Below are 16,246 nucleotides of genomic sequence, written 5' to 3' on the forward strand. Positions count from 1 at the left end.
GCTTGGGGGGAAAGAATACCCAACCTTGTTCCACTGTATCGCACTCTCTCTCTCTCTCTCTCTCTCTCTCTCTCTCTCTCTCTCTCTCTCTCTAAACACCTCAGCTATTGCAAATGTCATCTCGATACTAGAGCCCAAGATTTATGACCAAATCTTAACTCCTCTCATACCAATGCCATGGACACAAAGCTTATAAATATCTACAAGGTGGAGGGGCAAACCAAAGGCATAAATCCATATCCACCCCATGTCATGATAGCATTCCATTCTAATTTAAATATCGCGTGATTCTTGTTCACTTATTGCTGCCAAATAGTGTGTCTACTCTAAGCACATCATAGCCCATAAGGCTATGATGATTGTGTTCACAAAATGTTGCATTAGCACATGCCAAGCAATTCAAATGGAATGTCAAATAGTGTCTACTCTAACCACATCATAGGCCCATAAGGCTAAAATCTCCACTGTCTTCACAAAATGCTGCATTAGCACATGCCAAGCACTCCAAGCAGAACGTCAACAAACCAAACATTCAAGAGCAAGTATTCCAAGGACAAGTGCATCCTAGCTTACAATTGTATCGCTTAAGATTCAAAAAAGCCAGTCAAGAGGGTTTTTTTTTTAGGCAAGCTTTTTCTAGCGAGTGCTTTTTCACCCCATATGAGCTCTTTTTTCTAAACCAAAATGTATATTAACCCAAAATAAGTTTAGAAATCTCATAATTAATTGAAAGAGTGGACAATGCAAGACTCGATCAAATTAAAGAGCCATCTTCATAGATTTAATTCCAAAAAAAGAATCAAAACATAGCTGAAGCCAATTGTAGTTTCGTGGGCAACATGTAGTCCACTGCTCTAGAGAAGGGTAGGTCCTATATCAGTTGAGGCATTGTGAACCTCGTCAACTCAAAGGATAGGTTGATGAATGAATATATGCTTCTTATGGCTTAAGCTTAGCACACGAAGAAACATAAAAGCAAGATAAGGATATCCTTGCTCTCCTCGTTGTACAAAGTTAGGGCAAGTGCAAGATGCTCTATTTTAATCTTCACAGTAAAGATGTGTCCCTCTTGCTCTCCTCGTTGTACAAAGTTAGGGCAAGTGCAAGATGCTCTATTTTAATCTTCACAGTAAAGATGTGTCCCTCTTGCATATTATTGTCTGAAAGCAACTTGAAAATATCTTGAACTTCCTCCACTCATAGTCCTAATGTTTGCAAAGCAACATACTTTGCTACACCTGAGTATAATTGACTTGTATACCTTATGACTATTTCGGGTTCCCCGCTCCCGTCACTCTCTTCAAAGACGAACATAACACATTAGTAGTTGTGAGGTAACCATTGTTCCATTCTCGCACCAAGTGTTGGAATTAGGGTTGCAGGGAAACACACACAGCTTGGAGAAGACGAAGGAAGCTCGAGGCACACAACAGAGAGTGTATTACTTAGTGTGTTCTCCTCGTTGTACAAAGTTAGGGCAAGTGCAAGATGCTCTATTTTAATCTTCACAGTAAAGATGTATCCCTCTTGCATATTACTGTCTGAAAGCAACTTGAAAATATCTTGAACTTCCTCCACTCATAGTCCTAATGTTTGCAAAGCAACATACTTTGCTACACCTGAGTATAATTGACTTGTATACCTTATGACTATTTCGGGTTCCCCGCTCCCGTCACTCTCTTCAAAGACGAACATAACACATTAGTAGTTGTGAGGTAACCATTGTTCCATTCTCGCACCAAGTGTTGGAATTAGGGTTGCAGGGAAACACACACAGCTTGGAGAAGACGAAGGAAGCTCGAGGCACACAACAGAGAGTGTATTACTTAGTGTGTAATGGAAAGATAAGATAGCCCTAGAGTGATGGGCGTATATACAATGCATGGGGGGGGGGGGGGGGGGGGGGGGGGGGGGGGGGACATCCTAGTGAGGGAAAAAAATGCCCTGGTGGTCCTAAGTGTGTTCACACACATCACTACCACATGTATATGGTAACAAATCCCCCCTGGGAGTGACGCGGTGAACGAGAGCTGGCACATAGAGTATAAGGAAGTGCCTTGCCTTGTGAGGACACGATCAATCCACAAAGGGGAGTAAGCCCAATGCTTTGCGAGAGCTTCAAACTTCTCACGAGACAATGCCTTTGTGAAAAGATCTACAAGGTTGTCATGTGTTGGCACATAAGCCAAGTTGATCTCTTCTGCTGAGAGCCTCTCCATGACATAGTGGTAATGCACCTCAATGTGCTTTGTGCGAGCATGAAAATTGGGTTCCTCGCAACTGCCAATGCGCTTTGACTGTCAGTGTAGATAGTGTTGGCAGTGTCTTGTCCAACACCCAAATCAGCCATAAGGCGTCTAAGCCATACACATTCAATCGTAGTTGTGAAGACTTCCATGTACTCAATCTCACAACTGGAAGTGGCCACATTAGGTTGCTTCTTGCTCAACCATGATATGCATGAACTGTCGAGCATGAAACAAAAACCACTCGTGGACACTCGCGTTTCAAAATAACCAGCTCAATCTGAGTCCCAAAAAGCATGTAAATCTAGCGGCAAGGATCCCCCCTTGGGGTAAAACAAGCCAAGATGTAAAGTGCCACTAAAGTAGCAAAAAATCCTCTTGACAGCCTGCTAGTGCTTAGACCCTGGGCTATGCATAAATCTGTTGACCTTTGAGACGCAAACTAAATATTCGGCCTCGTGTTGCATATATAAATGGGGCATCCAACAGTAGTTTGGTAACGAGTGACATTGGCAGGATCACCAGCATCATGAAGACTCAATTTCAAATTTGTTTCCATGGGAGTGGCAATAGGTTTGCAATCCTCAAGTCCAAACTTACATAGCAATGTATGTATGTAACTTGTCTAACACAAAGCAATACCACATCAAAATGCTTAAACTGTATACCCAAGTAATGATGCAACAACCCCAAATCTTTCATCTTGAAAGTAGCATTCAAATCAGTCTTAAATTCAACAATATGTCTCTCATTTGGTCCAGTGATCAGCAAATCATCTACATAGAGAGCGACAATGAGAAGTACATCACCCTCACACTTGTTGTACAATGTGCTTTCTGTTGGACAGTTATAAAAGCCTCGTTGGACCAAATGAGTATCAGATTTCTCATACCAAGCACGAGGAGATTGCTTCAACCCATACAAAGCTTTTTTACATTTGCACACTTTATCCCTTATCCTTTCTTGACAAAACCGCGAGGCTGCGTTAAACTTCCTCAAATATATCACCATTCAAGAAAGCAGTAACAATGTCTGACTGATGTACATCCCAACCAAAATGAGTTGCCAATGCACATAGAAAATGCACAATAGTCATACGACAAGTGGGAGAAAAATTTTCTTCATAATCTATGCCTTTCTATTGTACATAACCCTTTGCAACAAGTCTAGCCTTATAGCGATCAATTTCACCATCAGACTTGCGTTTTAACTTGTAAACCCACTTTGTAGCAATGGCCTTTTTGCCAGGAGGCAAATCACATAAAGTCCATGTGTCATTTTCTATAAGTGCATCATATTCTGATTGCATGGCATCCATCCAATTTTTTGAATTCTGTGCTTCATCAAAAGACAGAGGCTCCTCAACATTACATAAGCTAGACACAACCAAAGCATAACAATCTCATGCATAAGATGCCTAGTGAGAACTTGAACGAGTACGACTATACAAAGGTGCATCCAATTTACTATCATGCAAAGTATGCACCAACCATTTTGGCATACCTCTAGCCTGCTCATTCTCAGTCCTTTCCTCATCAAGTACATCATGTACATCTGCATCAGTAATAGGCTGATCAGTAACATTTTTTGAAACCCCCATAGGCTGTACATTTGCCTCATTTGAATTTACATTCGAACTTCCACCACTGAAAAGAGGCAACAAATTGTCATAAATGTCCTTTGAGCTTACATTACTGTCTCTAGTATATGATAGCAAGGGCTGAACAGAATCTTCCACAAACACAACATACCGTGAAAAACACTTTGTTTGCAAATGGTACAATCTATAACCTTTGCTTTCAGCACTATAGCCAACAAAATACAATTGACAACCTTATCATCCAATTTTTTGCGTTGCATTTGTGGCACCAAAGCATATGCCGAACAATCAAAGACACGCATGTAAGGCTTTCTATCATGCCATGCTTCATATGGAGTCATAGACTACAAAGATTCCGTAGGACACCTGTTAAGTACATAAGTGGCACACATGATGGCCTCAAGCCAAAACAAATGTGACAAAGCTTGACTTTTGACCATACCTCATGCCATTTTCGTAAGTGACATGTTTTCCTCTCATCAACACCATTTTGGTGAGGCATATACAACACTGTACGTTGGTGGTTTATCCCACGACTAGCCAGAAAATGCATTAATTTTATGAGACATATACTCCCCCTCTCGATCTGAACGAAGGGTGTCCATATTACATTTTCAGCCATAGCCAAAAATTGTTTGAAGCTCATAAACACTTCGGACTTCGCTTTAAGCGGATACACCCATGCATGCCTAGAGTAATCATCAATGAAAGTCACAAAGGAAAGGCAATTGCCCAAGGACAAAGTTTGCATGGGCCCACAAACATCACTATGCACAAGCTGCAACCTGCATGTGTCCCCAACCAAACGATCCTTTGGAAACTTCGAACGTTGCATCTTACCCAAAATACAGCCTTCACAAACACGTTTGCCATGTGCTTCAAGAGGCGGCAAAGAAGCAACAATATCAGATTTCTGCAAACACAGCAAACTGGAAAAATTCAGATGCCCAAAACGTGCATGCCAAAGTTTTCCAACTGAAACAGCCTTTAAATCCACAACAGAATTTGCAATATTCTACCCACACTTATCATACAAACTGAGCTTATACAGCCCACGACATAAAATACCAGAGTGAACTTGTGTAGCAAGAGGCTTGGATGGTAAATCCCCACTTTTTTTTGGATGTTGTGTTTTTCCTAATGCCTTCATCTCATGTGCAAATTGTTCGATAAGGAAGCGCCATCTCTCTGTTTCTCTCCTACGACATTTTTGGGGGGGGTGTGGTGTGAATAAGAATAGGAAATGAATTAACATTTCTACTACCCAAGTGTGGTAATTGGTTATCTCATAGATAAAACTTATCTTCTCTCTCTCTCTCTCTCTCTCTCTCTCTCTCTCTCTCTCTCTCTCCATGAGCACATAGGGGGTGCTCCAGTACGCTAGCCAACTTCTCCCAGGGGCATCTGTTGATGTGGCAAGCCTTTTCAATGGTTGGTGGATAGTTGGTTGGTTGGCTGAAAAAGTTCAAGCCCTACCTCTGCTGGCTAGGTTCTCCCTCCACATGTCTAGTGGGTTCTTCTCCATTGTTGCTCCCTTGGTAGAGGCCCTGATGTGCTCAAGCTTCGTGAGCTCTAGCCAACCAACATGCCACAGCCTTGCTCTTGCCAACCGCTTGTTGAGAGCACAATGTGGTTGAGGTATCTCACTCGATTTGTTTGTAAATTTTTTCTTACTTTTTGATAAACAAGCCCCTTCCCCCCGCCCCAACACTCTCTCTCTCTCTCTCTCTCTCTTGAGAGCACAATGTGGTTGAGGTATCTCACTCGATTTGTTTGTAATTTTTTTCTTACTTTTTGATAAACAAGCCCCTTCCCCCCCCCCAACACTCTCTCTCTCTCTCTCTCTCTCTCTCTCTCATATAGTCATTGATGATGTCAAAGGGTGGGATTAAAATGCTATGTCCCGTCTAATTTTGCGATATCTGCCTCATTCCTCTCCCCGATTTTGCACACGGCGCGCACTGATTTTGCGAGCTCCCCCCCCCCCCCCTCGCGCGCGCATACACACCTACACACAGATCGCCGTACTGCCTTCAAGTACAAGTCGGACGCTAGCGCAGATAAATTTTTCTATCGCGACAGCAATAAGGAATCTCCCTCATCTTAGCTATGGAGAGGGGACACGTCGAGCTCGAGGTCTGTCCCGATGGTGTCGCTGTCATCACCATCTGCAACCCGCCTGTTAACTCCCTTGCAATTCCAGGTGGATCTCCGTTCTTCTTTTGCAAGGTTTCTGCTCTATTTGGGCCGATTCTTGGAATTGCAAATTGCAAAGTAGTCGTTGATTACCGTAGCTTTGTCATAGTTTACATTGACAGTTTGTTTGACGTGGAACACAGATCAATTAAGCAAAGAAGCGTCTTTTTGTTCTTGTGTGCTGGTGTGGGAGTGAGGGGAGTTTGTAATTTGTGTGAGCAGTAAACACCCATCCACAACCCACCCCACACACACCCACACCCAAACCCCCCCCCCCCCCCCCCCCCCCCCCCCCCCCCAAAAAAAAAACCCACCCACACACACACACACACTTGCGTGCACACCCACCCACACCTATGCATGCGCGCGCACGCACACACACACACACACAGACAGACACAAAGACAGACGCGTACGGGCGTGCGTGTGTCTGGCACACAGTTGTGCGACATCTCAATAGCTGGGGACGTTTGTGTGCTTGCGGTGGGGGTGCACCGTGCACACACACTTTTTTTTTGTAAATGCACGCGCGCGCGCACGCGCACACACACACACACACACTTTTCTTTAGCAAAGACGCACCTTTTTAGCAAAGAGGCGCACTTATCTTTGGTGTGGAAACGGTGTGCAATATCTGGTAGTAAAGAGTTTCTGGGATGCCAATGCCAAGCTAAGGACCAAGGTTTACTGATGCCTCATGTTAAGCAGCATGATGTATGCGTGGTACACACATATATCCATTTCATGGATCGCTAGTGGTAGCTTAGAGGGTCGTCATATACACCAGATAATGGCAGTTTCAGAGGCCCTTTATCACACCTCCACGCACATACATCAAAAAGTGACGCTGTTAGCTTTTTCTGGCATTTTGGATTCGCCCTCAAAGCGATTTGACCACCGGCCACACTCAATGCTCTTCCTTTTTTGGAAGGGCCTCCAAAATGTCTGGCCTACAATGCTGCCCTCTTCTTTGTCATGCCCTTCTCTAGCAGCTCATTCACACCAGTATTCAACAGTTGAAGTCGGTCACCTTTGCTTGGTATAGGCCTTTTGATGCTTCTCTCTTTATGCTGATCCACAACCCTTGAATGGAAAAAATAAAAAATAAAAGAAAGGGAAAAGAGAGAACTAGGAAACATGCCTAAAGTTGCGTCATATATTGAAAGACTGAAGCTCTTTTTTAGGATCTCATATGTTAGTCTCTTTATTTTTGTTTGGTCTTTAATGTAAGAGTACATAATATTCACAAAGCTGGAACTTTTCTTGTCAGTATTTTGGGGCTTGAAGGAGAAGTATGAAGAAGCATTAAAAAGGGATGATGTAAAGGCGATCGTCATAACGGGTAATGTTATTTCTCTCAGAAAGCTTGTAACTTGTTTTATCATTATATGTTTTTTTGGAATGGGATACCCGGGTATCTGATGAGACTTTATTGATGTTTTTATATTGATCGATGATGCGGCTAATCTCAAATCGATGTGCAGAAATTTAGTAGTTTAGTGAGACCTTTCAGCAAGTCATTGCGTATGCTGTGATAAAGAATCTGGGCTATCTTCCATTATAGTTAACCATTAGGAACCACCATGAATGTGGCCTATTGGTTTCTTGTTGAAGTTTTGATAGCATTTGAGGACTGAGAGGCTTGTTGGCAGCACACAAAAAAGCAAACATACTTCAAGGATGTTTGAGCACTTAAGAGGCTGGTTGGGTTGGCAACAAGTAAAAGCAACATTTGAGAGATTTTCTGTGGGGTTAGATGGTGTAAACACTAAAAAATTTTGCCTTTTTTTTTGAAAGAGGTGGGAAGCTGCGGTTTAGCATTTTACCTCCTCTCGAATGTTTTCAGGTGCTGGTGACAAGTTTTCTGGAGGTTTTGATATTATATCAATGGAAGCAATACAAAAGAATGGTGCGCTACTGTTAATATGCATGCTTTGCGAATGTCGTGGACGAGGGTTTCTAATGTGAAATTAGTACCTTCTTCATACAGGTGATCTTTCACAGATATCGTGGGTTTCAGTGGATCTTAAAACCATCTTAATTGAAGGTAAAAATGCATATCCGAGTACTTTTGAGAGTCATTTATGGGGTCAAGCCATATGGATTTGCTACATGTGAAGGCACAATATGTACAGGTCGGATCCTTTTTAATTCTTTATGCAAATGCAGGAGCCAGGAAGCCTTCAGTTGCAGCTATTCAGGGACTTGCGCTAGGTGGTGGTTTAGAGTTGGCTATGGTAAATCAGAAAAAATCCTCGTTGCAATTTTCTAATAGAGTAATTCAGATTGGTTGCATATAATTTTGTTCTCAACAGCTATTAATAGAGGTTGTGTGTTAAGTACTGTCTAAACAGATGACTTCAATTTTGTGATGCAGTGCTGTCATGCACGGGTTGCCGCACCTAAGGCACAACTTGGGCTACCTGAACTTCAATTAGGTGTCATTCCGGGAGGTGGAGGTACTGGATAGATTCTTGGTCATCCCATATTCTTACTAGCATACTGATTTATACATATGAAGTTTCTTAATATTTATTGCTTACATTCCTGTTGCAGGTACTCAGCGTTTGCCTCGACTTGTGGGGTTATCGAAAGCAATTGAAATGATGCTGGTATTTGCATAATGCATGTTTTCAACAGGTTGGAAAGTGCTTGGGGACAAGTGTCAATTCTGTCTTATGCTTTTGACAGACATCAAAGCCTGTAAGCTCAGAGGAAGCTAAGGAGCTGGGACTTGTTGATGCTATTGTGCCTGCCAAAGAGCTCCTCCCAGCAGCCAGGCAATGGGCCTTGGCCATCGCAAGCTTTCAGAAACCATGGACTATTACACTCCACAAGACAGACCAGTTGGAGCCTTTAGGAGAAGCCCGAGAGATTCTTAAGTTTGCTAGGGAGCAGACGATGATAAGGGCGCCGAACCTTTCTCACCCTCTAAAGTGCTTGGATGCAGTAGAGGAGGGCATTGTATCTGGTGGACTTGCGGGGCTTTATAAGGTATTTACATGTTCTTTTTGCTACAATCATCAAGTTTTAGCTGCACAACTGTAGTTACTTAGAATTGTCATAAATTGATTGAGCAGAGGCGGCCTTTGTGGGTATCTTACTGCTTGCTTGTTGCTGTGTTTTGTATATGTCTTGCAGTCCGTATGCAATGCTAATCTGCAGTGTTGGTTTTGCAGGAAGGTGAAGTCTTCAAAGAATGCGTATTTTCTGATACAGCAAAATCGCTGGTGCATGTTTTCTTTGCCCAAAGAGCCACAGCAAAGGTAAAATGTCATGTGCAAAAGTTGTGAAGGTAATCTGGTGAATGCTTCACACTTTTTGTTGCGTTATAGGTCAAGGGCATCACAGATCGAGGGCTGAAGCCAAGGTCAGCAAGGAAAGTGGGCGTTGTAGGAGGTGGGCTTATGGGCTCCGGAATTGCAACGGCATGCATTTTGAATGGCATTCAAGTTGCAATTAAGGAAGTAAATGCTGATTTCTTGCAAGCTGGAATCGATAGAGTAAAAGGTAGTTAAAAATGTTTATGATGACTTGGCTATGACGTATAATTTTTTTTCGTTTTTTAATTAAGCCATGTTTTGAAATCCTGCTGCAGCAAATCTTCAGAGCAGGGTCAAAAAGGGCAAGATGAGTGAGGAGAAATTTAAGAAAACATTGGCTTTACTGAAAGGAACCCTGGATTATAATGACTTCAAAGATGCTGATATTGTGATCGAGGTATGACAGATTGATGACAGTTTGTTGTTCCTTAGTATGTGAGGATGATAGACTGCTCTGCCGTTTTGTGAAGATTGGTTCTCGATATGTAGGAGCTCATTTTATAAATTTTGTTATTTGGCTTTCCTTTAGTCGACCCCAAACCCTAACCCTAATTAGGTTTTTCATAATCCAACCCTAGCACTCTCTTTAGGTTGCATTTAGATCTTAAATCATGCCCTCATCATCATATTAGGCCCCTGTCACACTGGGCCACCTGGCCACTTTCTTTTAGGATGGGGTGTTGCCTCATCGTGTCGCACTGGGATATTTACAAAATATGAGCCACACTCACAACGAAACGTGCGTAGCCAAGTGATAATCTCTCCGTTTCTCACCCTGAGTGTCAGAGCTCGAAACCTATCAACCCGCTTCTCACCTCAACTTTTTGAGGATGGCCAGGGTCAAGGAAAGTTGGCCTGGCAGGTTAGGCCGGCCCTCTGACAACGTGCAAGTTTGCTTTTTGCGCAGCCAATGGGCACCCCCCATCTCCGCAGGGTCACGTTTTGCTTGTCCTAGTGTGATAGGGGCCTTAGGAAAGTAACCTTATTTCTTCATAAATGTGAGAATCTGTCACAAGACGGGCACCACGTGCCAATAGAAAAGAAATGACTGAACAAACTTTTAGCACTTCAATAACAATTGAAGTGAGAGAGAGTCGACACTCGACACGGAGTGGCGGAATCCACCCCAGAGAGTATTGGCCCCAAACCTTGGCGCCCCTTTCGGTATTTCTTTATATTGCATCAACACAGTACAAGCCGGTACTCCAGACTCTACACCTTCGCCAGGAAGCATGCCAGAGAATGAGCCGTAACCTCATATTTAAAGGCCCTTGGCCTAAAAAGCAATTACAATGAAAGCCTTCAAATTCAAAAGCATCTGGTCCAAAAAGCAATGCCAAAAGCTGCCAGCGTAATTACGGAAATCCGTGTAGCTGCTACATCATCAGCTAGCGCAAAACGCGGAAATCCGTACAGCCTGCCATGTCACCATGCCAGCGCAATTTTCGGAAATCTGCCACGTCATTAGTTCGCGTGTGTGCGGGTCCTGTTTTATTTAAATCCTTTATGTCACTTGGGGCCCCATCGGACGGGGTCCCCATAAGTTGGTAGGACTTCTTCTATTACTTGGTTCTCTTAGGGTTTAGGCCCCTCGGCCGGCATCTGTAAGTTGGCTCCATTCTTTAGGCTTTGACACATCAGCAGTTTGTTACAAAATCCCTACTTTTTCTTCAAAAGGTGAGCTGTTTTGATTTTCTGCTCCTTGATTCGCTGATCCCTAAACCCCCTCTTTGGAGGCCCAATAAGGAAAGGATGACAGGCTGCTCTGCCATTTTGTGAAGATTTGTTCTTGATTTGTATGGGCTATTTTTTTTTCTTTTTGTTGTTTGGCTTTCCCTCAATCGAGTTAGCGATGGAGTTTGCCTTTATTAGTTTTCTCACCACAAATTTCCTCTTGTAGCATGGAACCACCAAAAGGGGCTTCATTGGGTTTCATTTGAATGCAGGCTGTTATCGAAAAGCTTCCACTGAAACAACAGATTTTCAGTGACCTGGAGAAAATATGCCCACCGACCTGTGTATTAGCTTCCAATACATCTACGATTGATCTAAATCTGATTGGCGAAAAGATCACAGCAAGGGATCGAGTTGCTGGAGCTCACTTTTTCAGGTTGTTCCTCGTCTCCTATCTGCCTCGGTAGTATAAAGAGCATGTTTTTCATAAAAAAATAGACTGTCGCAGTCTGGCTTCTAAAGGTTGTATTTGATCGAACAGCCCTGCTCATGTGATGCCTCTGTTTGAGATTATACGGACAAGCAACACAGCTCCTCAAGTGCTTATTGATTTGCTTGATTTTGGGAAAAAAATAAAGAAAGTACCCGTAGTTGTTGGCAATTGCCCTGGTTTTGCTGTCAACCGCACGTTTTTCCCATATACGCAAGCATCGCTACTACTGGTAGATCTGGGTCTTGATGTCTACCGGATTGATCGGATCGTTGCTGGTTTTGGCATGCCCATGGGACCATTTAGGTAGATCTTTTGATGAATGTCAGGTTTCTAAATTAATTATTAATGGTACTTTTAAAATATTTTAGAGAATTATGTTTAAATGCACAGGCTTGCAGACCTGGTGGGATTTGAAGTCGGCCTAGCGTCTGGAATGACTTACCTAGAGGTCTACCCAGATCGAGTGTACAAATCCATGCTTTTCCCTCTCCTAATGGAGGACAAAAGGCTAGGTCAGTATTAGGAGATAAAAGGTTCCAAGGCTAGCTCAGCATTTCTTTGTGCTCAAGTTGCAAGATCAAGCTGTTATTTACAGGTGAAAAGACTCGCAAGGGATTTTATGTTTATGACGATCGACGCAAGGCCAAGCCTGACCCAGAAGTGAGAAAGTACCTAGACAAGTCTAGAAGTTTGTCTGGTGTCATGCCAAATAACAAGGTAATTGTCTCTGTTTTGTTTTCTACTTGGATTGAAAGGGAATAAGGCATACATTTGGAATTTTCATGTGAAGCATTGGATGATTGAAATCTTCTTTGGTATTTTAGTTTGTAAAATGGGGCTTTCCATTCAAGAACCTCATATGGGTGCTTTCTAATTGTTTTTTTTTTAAAGCCAAACCTCAAATTGGTGCTTTTTATTCTTTTCTTTAGAATGCCAACATGACCGTTCACCTTGTTTGTTTCGTCGACTGTTGCAGCCTATTGTACTTTCTGATGAGGAAGTGATTGAAGTAATCTTCTTCCCCGTAGTCAATGAGGCATGCAGGGTCCTTGAGGAGGGAGTGGTATCTAAAGCTTCTGACCTAGACGTAGCAAGTGTCATGGGCATGGGTTTCCCTCCATACCGGTGAGTGTGTTTATATTTTATGATGTGTCTTATAGTGGAAACTCTTCAAGACTGGAGCTCCAAGTTCTTGGTTTTGGCAGAGGTGGAATCGTCTTTTGGGCAGATTTGATCGGCGCCAAGCGCATTGCTACAAGGTTAAATCAGCTTTCAAAAGCTTATGGCGATTTCTTCAAGCCATGCACATGGTTGGAACATTGTGCTGCAACTGGTCAACCTCTGGTAAGATTTTGGGTTTGGCAGTTCTTTTGGTTGGGTCATCTGTCTTTGGGGTTATTAAGACTTATTTTTATGATTCTTGGTGGCAGAGGTCTCCTGTTGAGAGTAGTAAGGTGAAGTCAAGGCTTTGAAAGGAGAGAAGATCATGAACCCTGGAGCATGTGGAGAGAGTAGGTAGCAGGGCACGTTCCGCTCCCTCTTGTAAATAGGATTCTACTTTCAGGAAATAAATCTCTCTCTCTCTCTCTCTCTCTCTCTCTCTCTCATATATGGGTGTCTCTCTCTCATATGGGTGTGTTCGGTGTATGTGTGAATGAGGAGGAAAACAGAATAACCTTATCATAACCCATGTGGTAGATTGGTTATTTCCCTCTCGAGTAACAGGTCTCAAGTTCAAAACTCGCTAGACCTAGGAGGTCTGTTCCTACGCCATTGCAAAACTCTCTCTCTCTCTCTCTCTCTCGGGATAGTTTCCTACGACGTTAATACTCTCTTCTTCTCGGGTGTGTGCGCTAATAAAAAGAGGAAAATGGTATAACCTTTCTATCACCCGAGTGTGGTAGATTGGTTATGCCATTTCCCTCTTGAATAACAGGTCTTGAGTTCAACTCCTCGTCGGATAGATCTTTAAGGTCTCTTGGGATAGTTTCGTACGATGTTAAAACTCTCTTCTTCTCTCTCTGCGCCTTTGCAATGTTTGGTTCTGTCTATGATAGGGAAATATTTTGGATTTGCACTTTCCGATGTTCTCAAACATGGAACATTTTGTATGTAATCTGCGTCTTCTTGTTGAAGAGTTGGTCTTCTGGTGATGGCAATTACTTGGGAGTTTCATTCCTAACTGTTTTTCATTCCATGGTTACGAGTACTTTGAGTGCGAAATCTTTGTCATCTTGTGTTTCTCTATTGCCCATGTGTGTGTGAGAGAGAGAGAGAGAGAGAGATCATCCGAGTCGGTAGTTCTTATCCAAGCCTAAATGCAGAGGGCAAGGTGCATGATGCCACCAAAAAACAACTTTAGGAGTAACTACCTTCTATATAACACACCATCTTGTCCAAAAAGGCAGGAGGCAAAGGCATCATGCATGTAATGACTTGTGCATGCTTGAAAGAGATTGGAAACTTGCACATGACTGTTGCTTTCCCACATTTCCTATTTCATGGAAGAGATTCAAGATTTGCAAATTCACAGAGCTAATGCTCCAAGCTCTTTCAATTTTGCAAAACTTTGCGTAACGCATGGACATACTGATTGTACCAAAAGGGTTTTTAATGACACCATCTTGGGGTTTCAGCATGAATATTAGCAACACAAGTGGAATCCAAAGGTGACAAGCATTCTAAGTGTTTCAGTTTTAGATAGCCTTGACTTTTGTCTGCATGGTGAAAGCTCAAGCACAAACTAGCTAACACAAAATTGGAAGTTGGTTAATTCTTATTCTTTCCCCCCACATAGAACATACAACTAGCATACAAAATCAACGTGGTTATTTTTGTTACGATGCTTGCTAAGGGGGATTGTAGAATGTGTCGGTCTATCATCCTCTCTATTTGACAAGGGGGATCGGGGGTGATCATGAGATTGGAGCTTTGAGTTCTAGCCAAAATTTGTATCATAGATCTCCATGTTGAATTTACAAATGCCAACCACATAGATGTCTAAATTTACAATGTTAACAGAAACAACTGTCATTTTGAATTACACTAACCTGTTCGTATGCCAACAATGTTTAAAATTTACAATACTATTAGCCAATGCTTACACTTCAACTAACATAGGCGGTTTGGTTGAAGTGATCAAGCCAGAAGACACCAATGAAACTTTTTTACCGAGTTTACATGAATTTACAGTTCTCATCAGTTGGCTCTCATGTTGTCCATAGATGACCCCATCTCCATTTTCTCATGTCAGAGGGTGGGCTTATAAAGACCTAAGCTCCATTTCCAACAACATCCAAGTTACTCCCAGAGAATATGGTGGGTACGGGTTGGGTTGTGAGATACTAGTATATGACCCACATGTTGCAAAAAAACAAAAAATGTGGCCTTTATTCTTATGAAACTAACTTCTACTTCAAAGCACAAAAAGATCATTGTTCGATTTATGTTCCTATCATGTGATATCAATTATCCAATGGATGTACATCAATGTTTAAAGTTTTTATGCTATACATTATCATTGTTTAATCTACTTAACGATGATAACATCAACATGACAAAGGAATTAAGATGGACTTATACACCATTGCATGCACTCAAGCATAGAAGACTCTCTCTCTCTCTCTCTCTCTCTCTCTCTCTCTCTCCATTGATACATATAGCCCGCAGGGATGAGCAGGCTAGGTACATATGGTTAAGACTGAGGGCAGAGACAGATAGAACCTCTACATTGCTATTTGCTACTTCCCTCTGAATATTTTAGTATATGCACCACAGAGGACAGACCCCCTTTCTATTTTGGATGATGACCTATGGGAGTTCTCTAGGGATGGTCACATTATCATCTTGGGGGACTTCAATGCTAAGATTGCCCATCACCAGACAATATTTTATGATACTTTAGAGGAGATGCTAAGGGAGCTGGATGTTGTAGAGATGGGTCTATCTAGAATAGCACAAGATGTGGAGCATATTGAGGATGGATGGCACTTGATAGACATGGGGATTGCACATGGATTGGTCATTTTGAATGGCCTATAGAGATTTTCTGTTGCGGAGGTTTTACATGCTTTCCACATAGACATGGAGCCAGCACAATGGATTATGTCATGGCACAGCCGAGCTTTATCTCTAGTATCCAGGACCTCATAGTTGGACCTAAACCCCTTGGTGTGGCAGTAGATCATGCCCTTGTATCGATGACCATAGTGTAGCACATATACCACGGATAGCAGCCCCTACTCTTTGCTACACCTTTACATGGGAGACGGACTCTGTCTACAAAGATGGGATCTACAAACACATGTGCACTAAGGAGCCAGGCGACCTCTGGAGGATCTTACTACTATACTGACACAAACATTGCATGATGCAGCAGCAGAGGCATACCCCCACACCCAGCCTAAGCAGAGACAACGTTCTGGGAGCATGCACCAAAACGGCTGGTATGATGAGGAGTGCCATGAGACGAGAGCCAGGCTTCAGAGGGAGGTGCTTTTGGGGGACATCACTCATAGACAGTCACAAATTGTTTTCCGATGCCTAGTGCGGCGGAAGAAGAGGGTATTTTTGGCTCGACTAGAGCAGGAACTATATCAACTATTCTTGAGTCAGGACTGTTTACAGTTCTTGGACAGCCGCCTTTCTCCACCCCCGAGCAATGCCCACACATGTGCCTTTTTCAACGTTGAGATGGTGAAGAAGGCCATTGATG

General features: G+C 42.7%; 1 protein-coding gene across 3 annotated transcripts; it reads left to right on the plus strand.

Annotated features, from left to right (window-relative positions):
* Positions 1–5,793: 5,793 nt before the first annotated feature.
* Positions 5,794–13,122, plus strand: LOC147424845 (glyoxysomal fatty acid beta-oxidation multifunctional protein MFP-a-like). 3 transcript variants are annotated; one of them, XM_086500776.1, is made up of 18 exons: positions 5,794–6,049; positions 7,313–7,384; positions 7,889–7,951; positions 8,033–8,089; positions 8,212–8,279; positions 8,420–8,501; positions 8,599–8,654; positions 8,734–9,036; positions 9,222–9,308; positions 9,378–9,552; positions 9,641–9,762; positions 11,312–11,475; positions 11,581–11,835; positions 11,923–12,044; positions 12,128–12,249; positions 12,509–12,657; positions 12,738–12,876; positions 12,963–13,122. In XM_086500776.1, the coding sequence occupies exons 1-18, from the start codon at positions 5,956–5,958 to the stop codon at positions 13,002–13,004; spliced, it is 2,172 nt and encodes a 723-aa protein (XP_086356902.1). In that variant the 5' UTR covers positions 5,794–5,955; the 3' UTR covers positions 13,005–13,122. The 3 variants fall into 3 exon arrangements, with proteins under 3 accessions (XP_086356902.1, XP_086356903.1, XP_086356904.1); XM_086500777.1 differs by lacking the exon at positions 5,794–6,049 and adding an exon at positions 6,744–6,765; XM_086500778.1 differs by lacking the exon at positions 5,794–6,049 and adding an exon at positions 6,927–7,081.
* Positions 13,123–16,246: the final 3,124 nt, after the last annotated feature.

The sequence above is a fragment of the Adiantum capillus-veneris genome, chromosome 25, assembly GCF_014529385.1.
Source record: "Adiantum capillus-veneris isolate H3 chromosome 25, ASM1452938v2, whole genome shotgun sequence".
Lineage (NCBI taxonomy): Eukaryota > Viridiplantae > Streptophyta > Polypodiopsida > Polypodiales > Pteridaceae > Adiantum > Adiantum capillus-veneris.

Coding starts and splice junctions, on each gene's coding strand:
- LOC147424845 (XM_086500776.1), top strand. CDS start 5,956: ATGGAGAGGGGACACGTCGAGCTCGAGGTCTGTCCCGATGGTGTCGCT. Junction 6,050..7,312: donor TAACTCCCTTGCAATTCCAG/GTGGATCTCCGT, acceptor TTTTCTTGTCAG/TATTTTGGGGCTTGAAGGAG. Junction 7,952..8,032: donor GGAAGCAATACAAAAGAATG/GTGCGCTACTGT, acceptor TTCTTCATACAG/GTGATCTTTCACAGATATCG.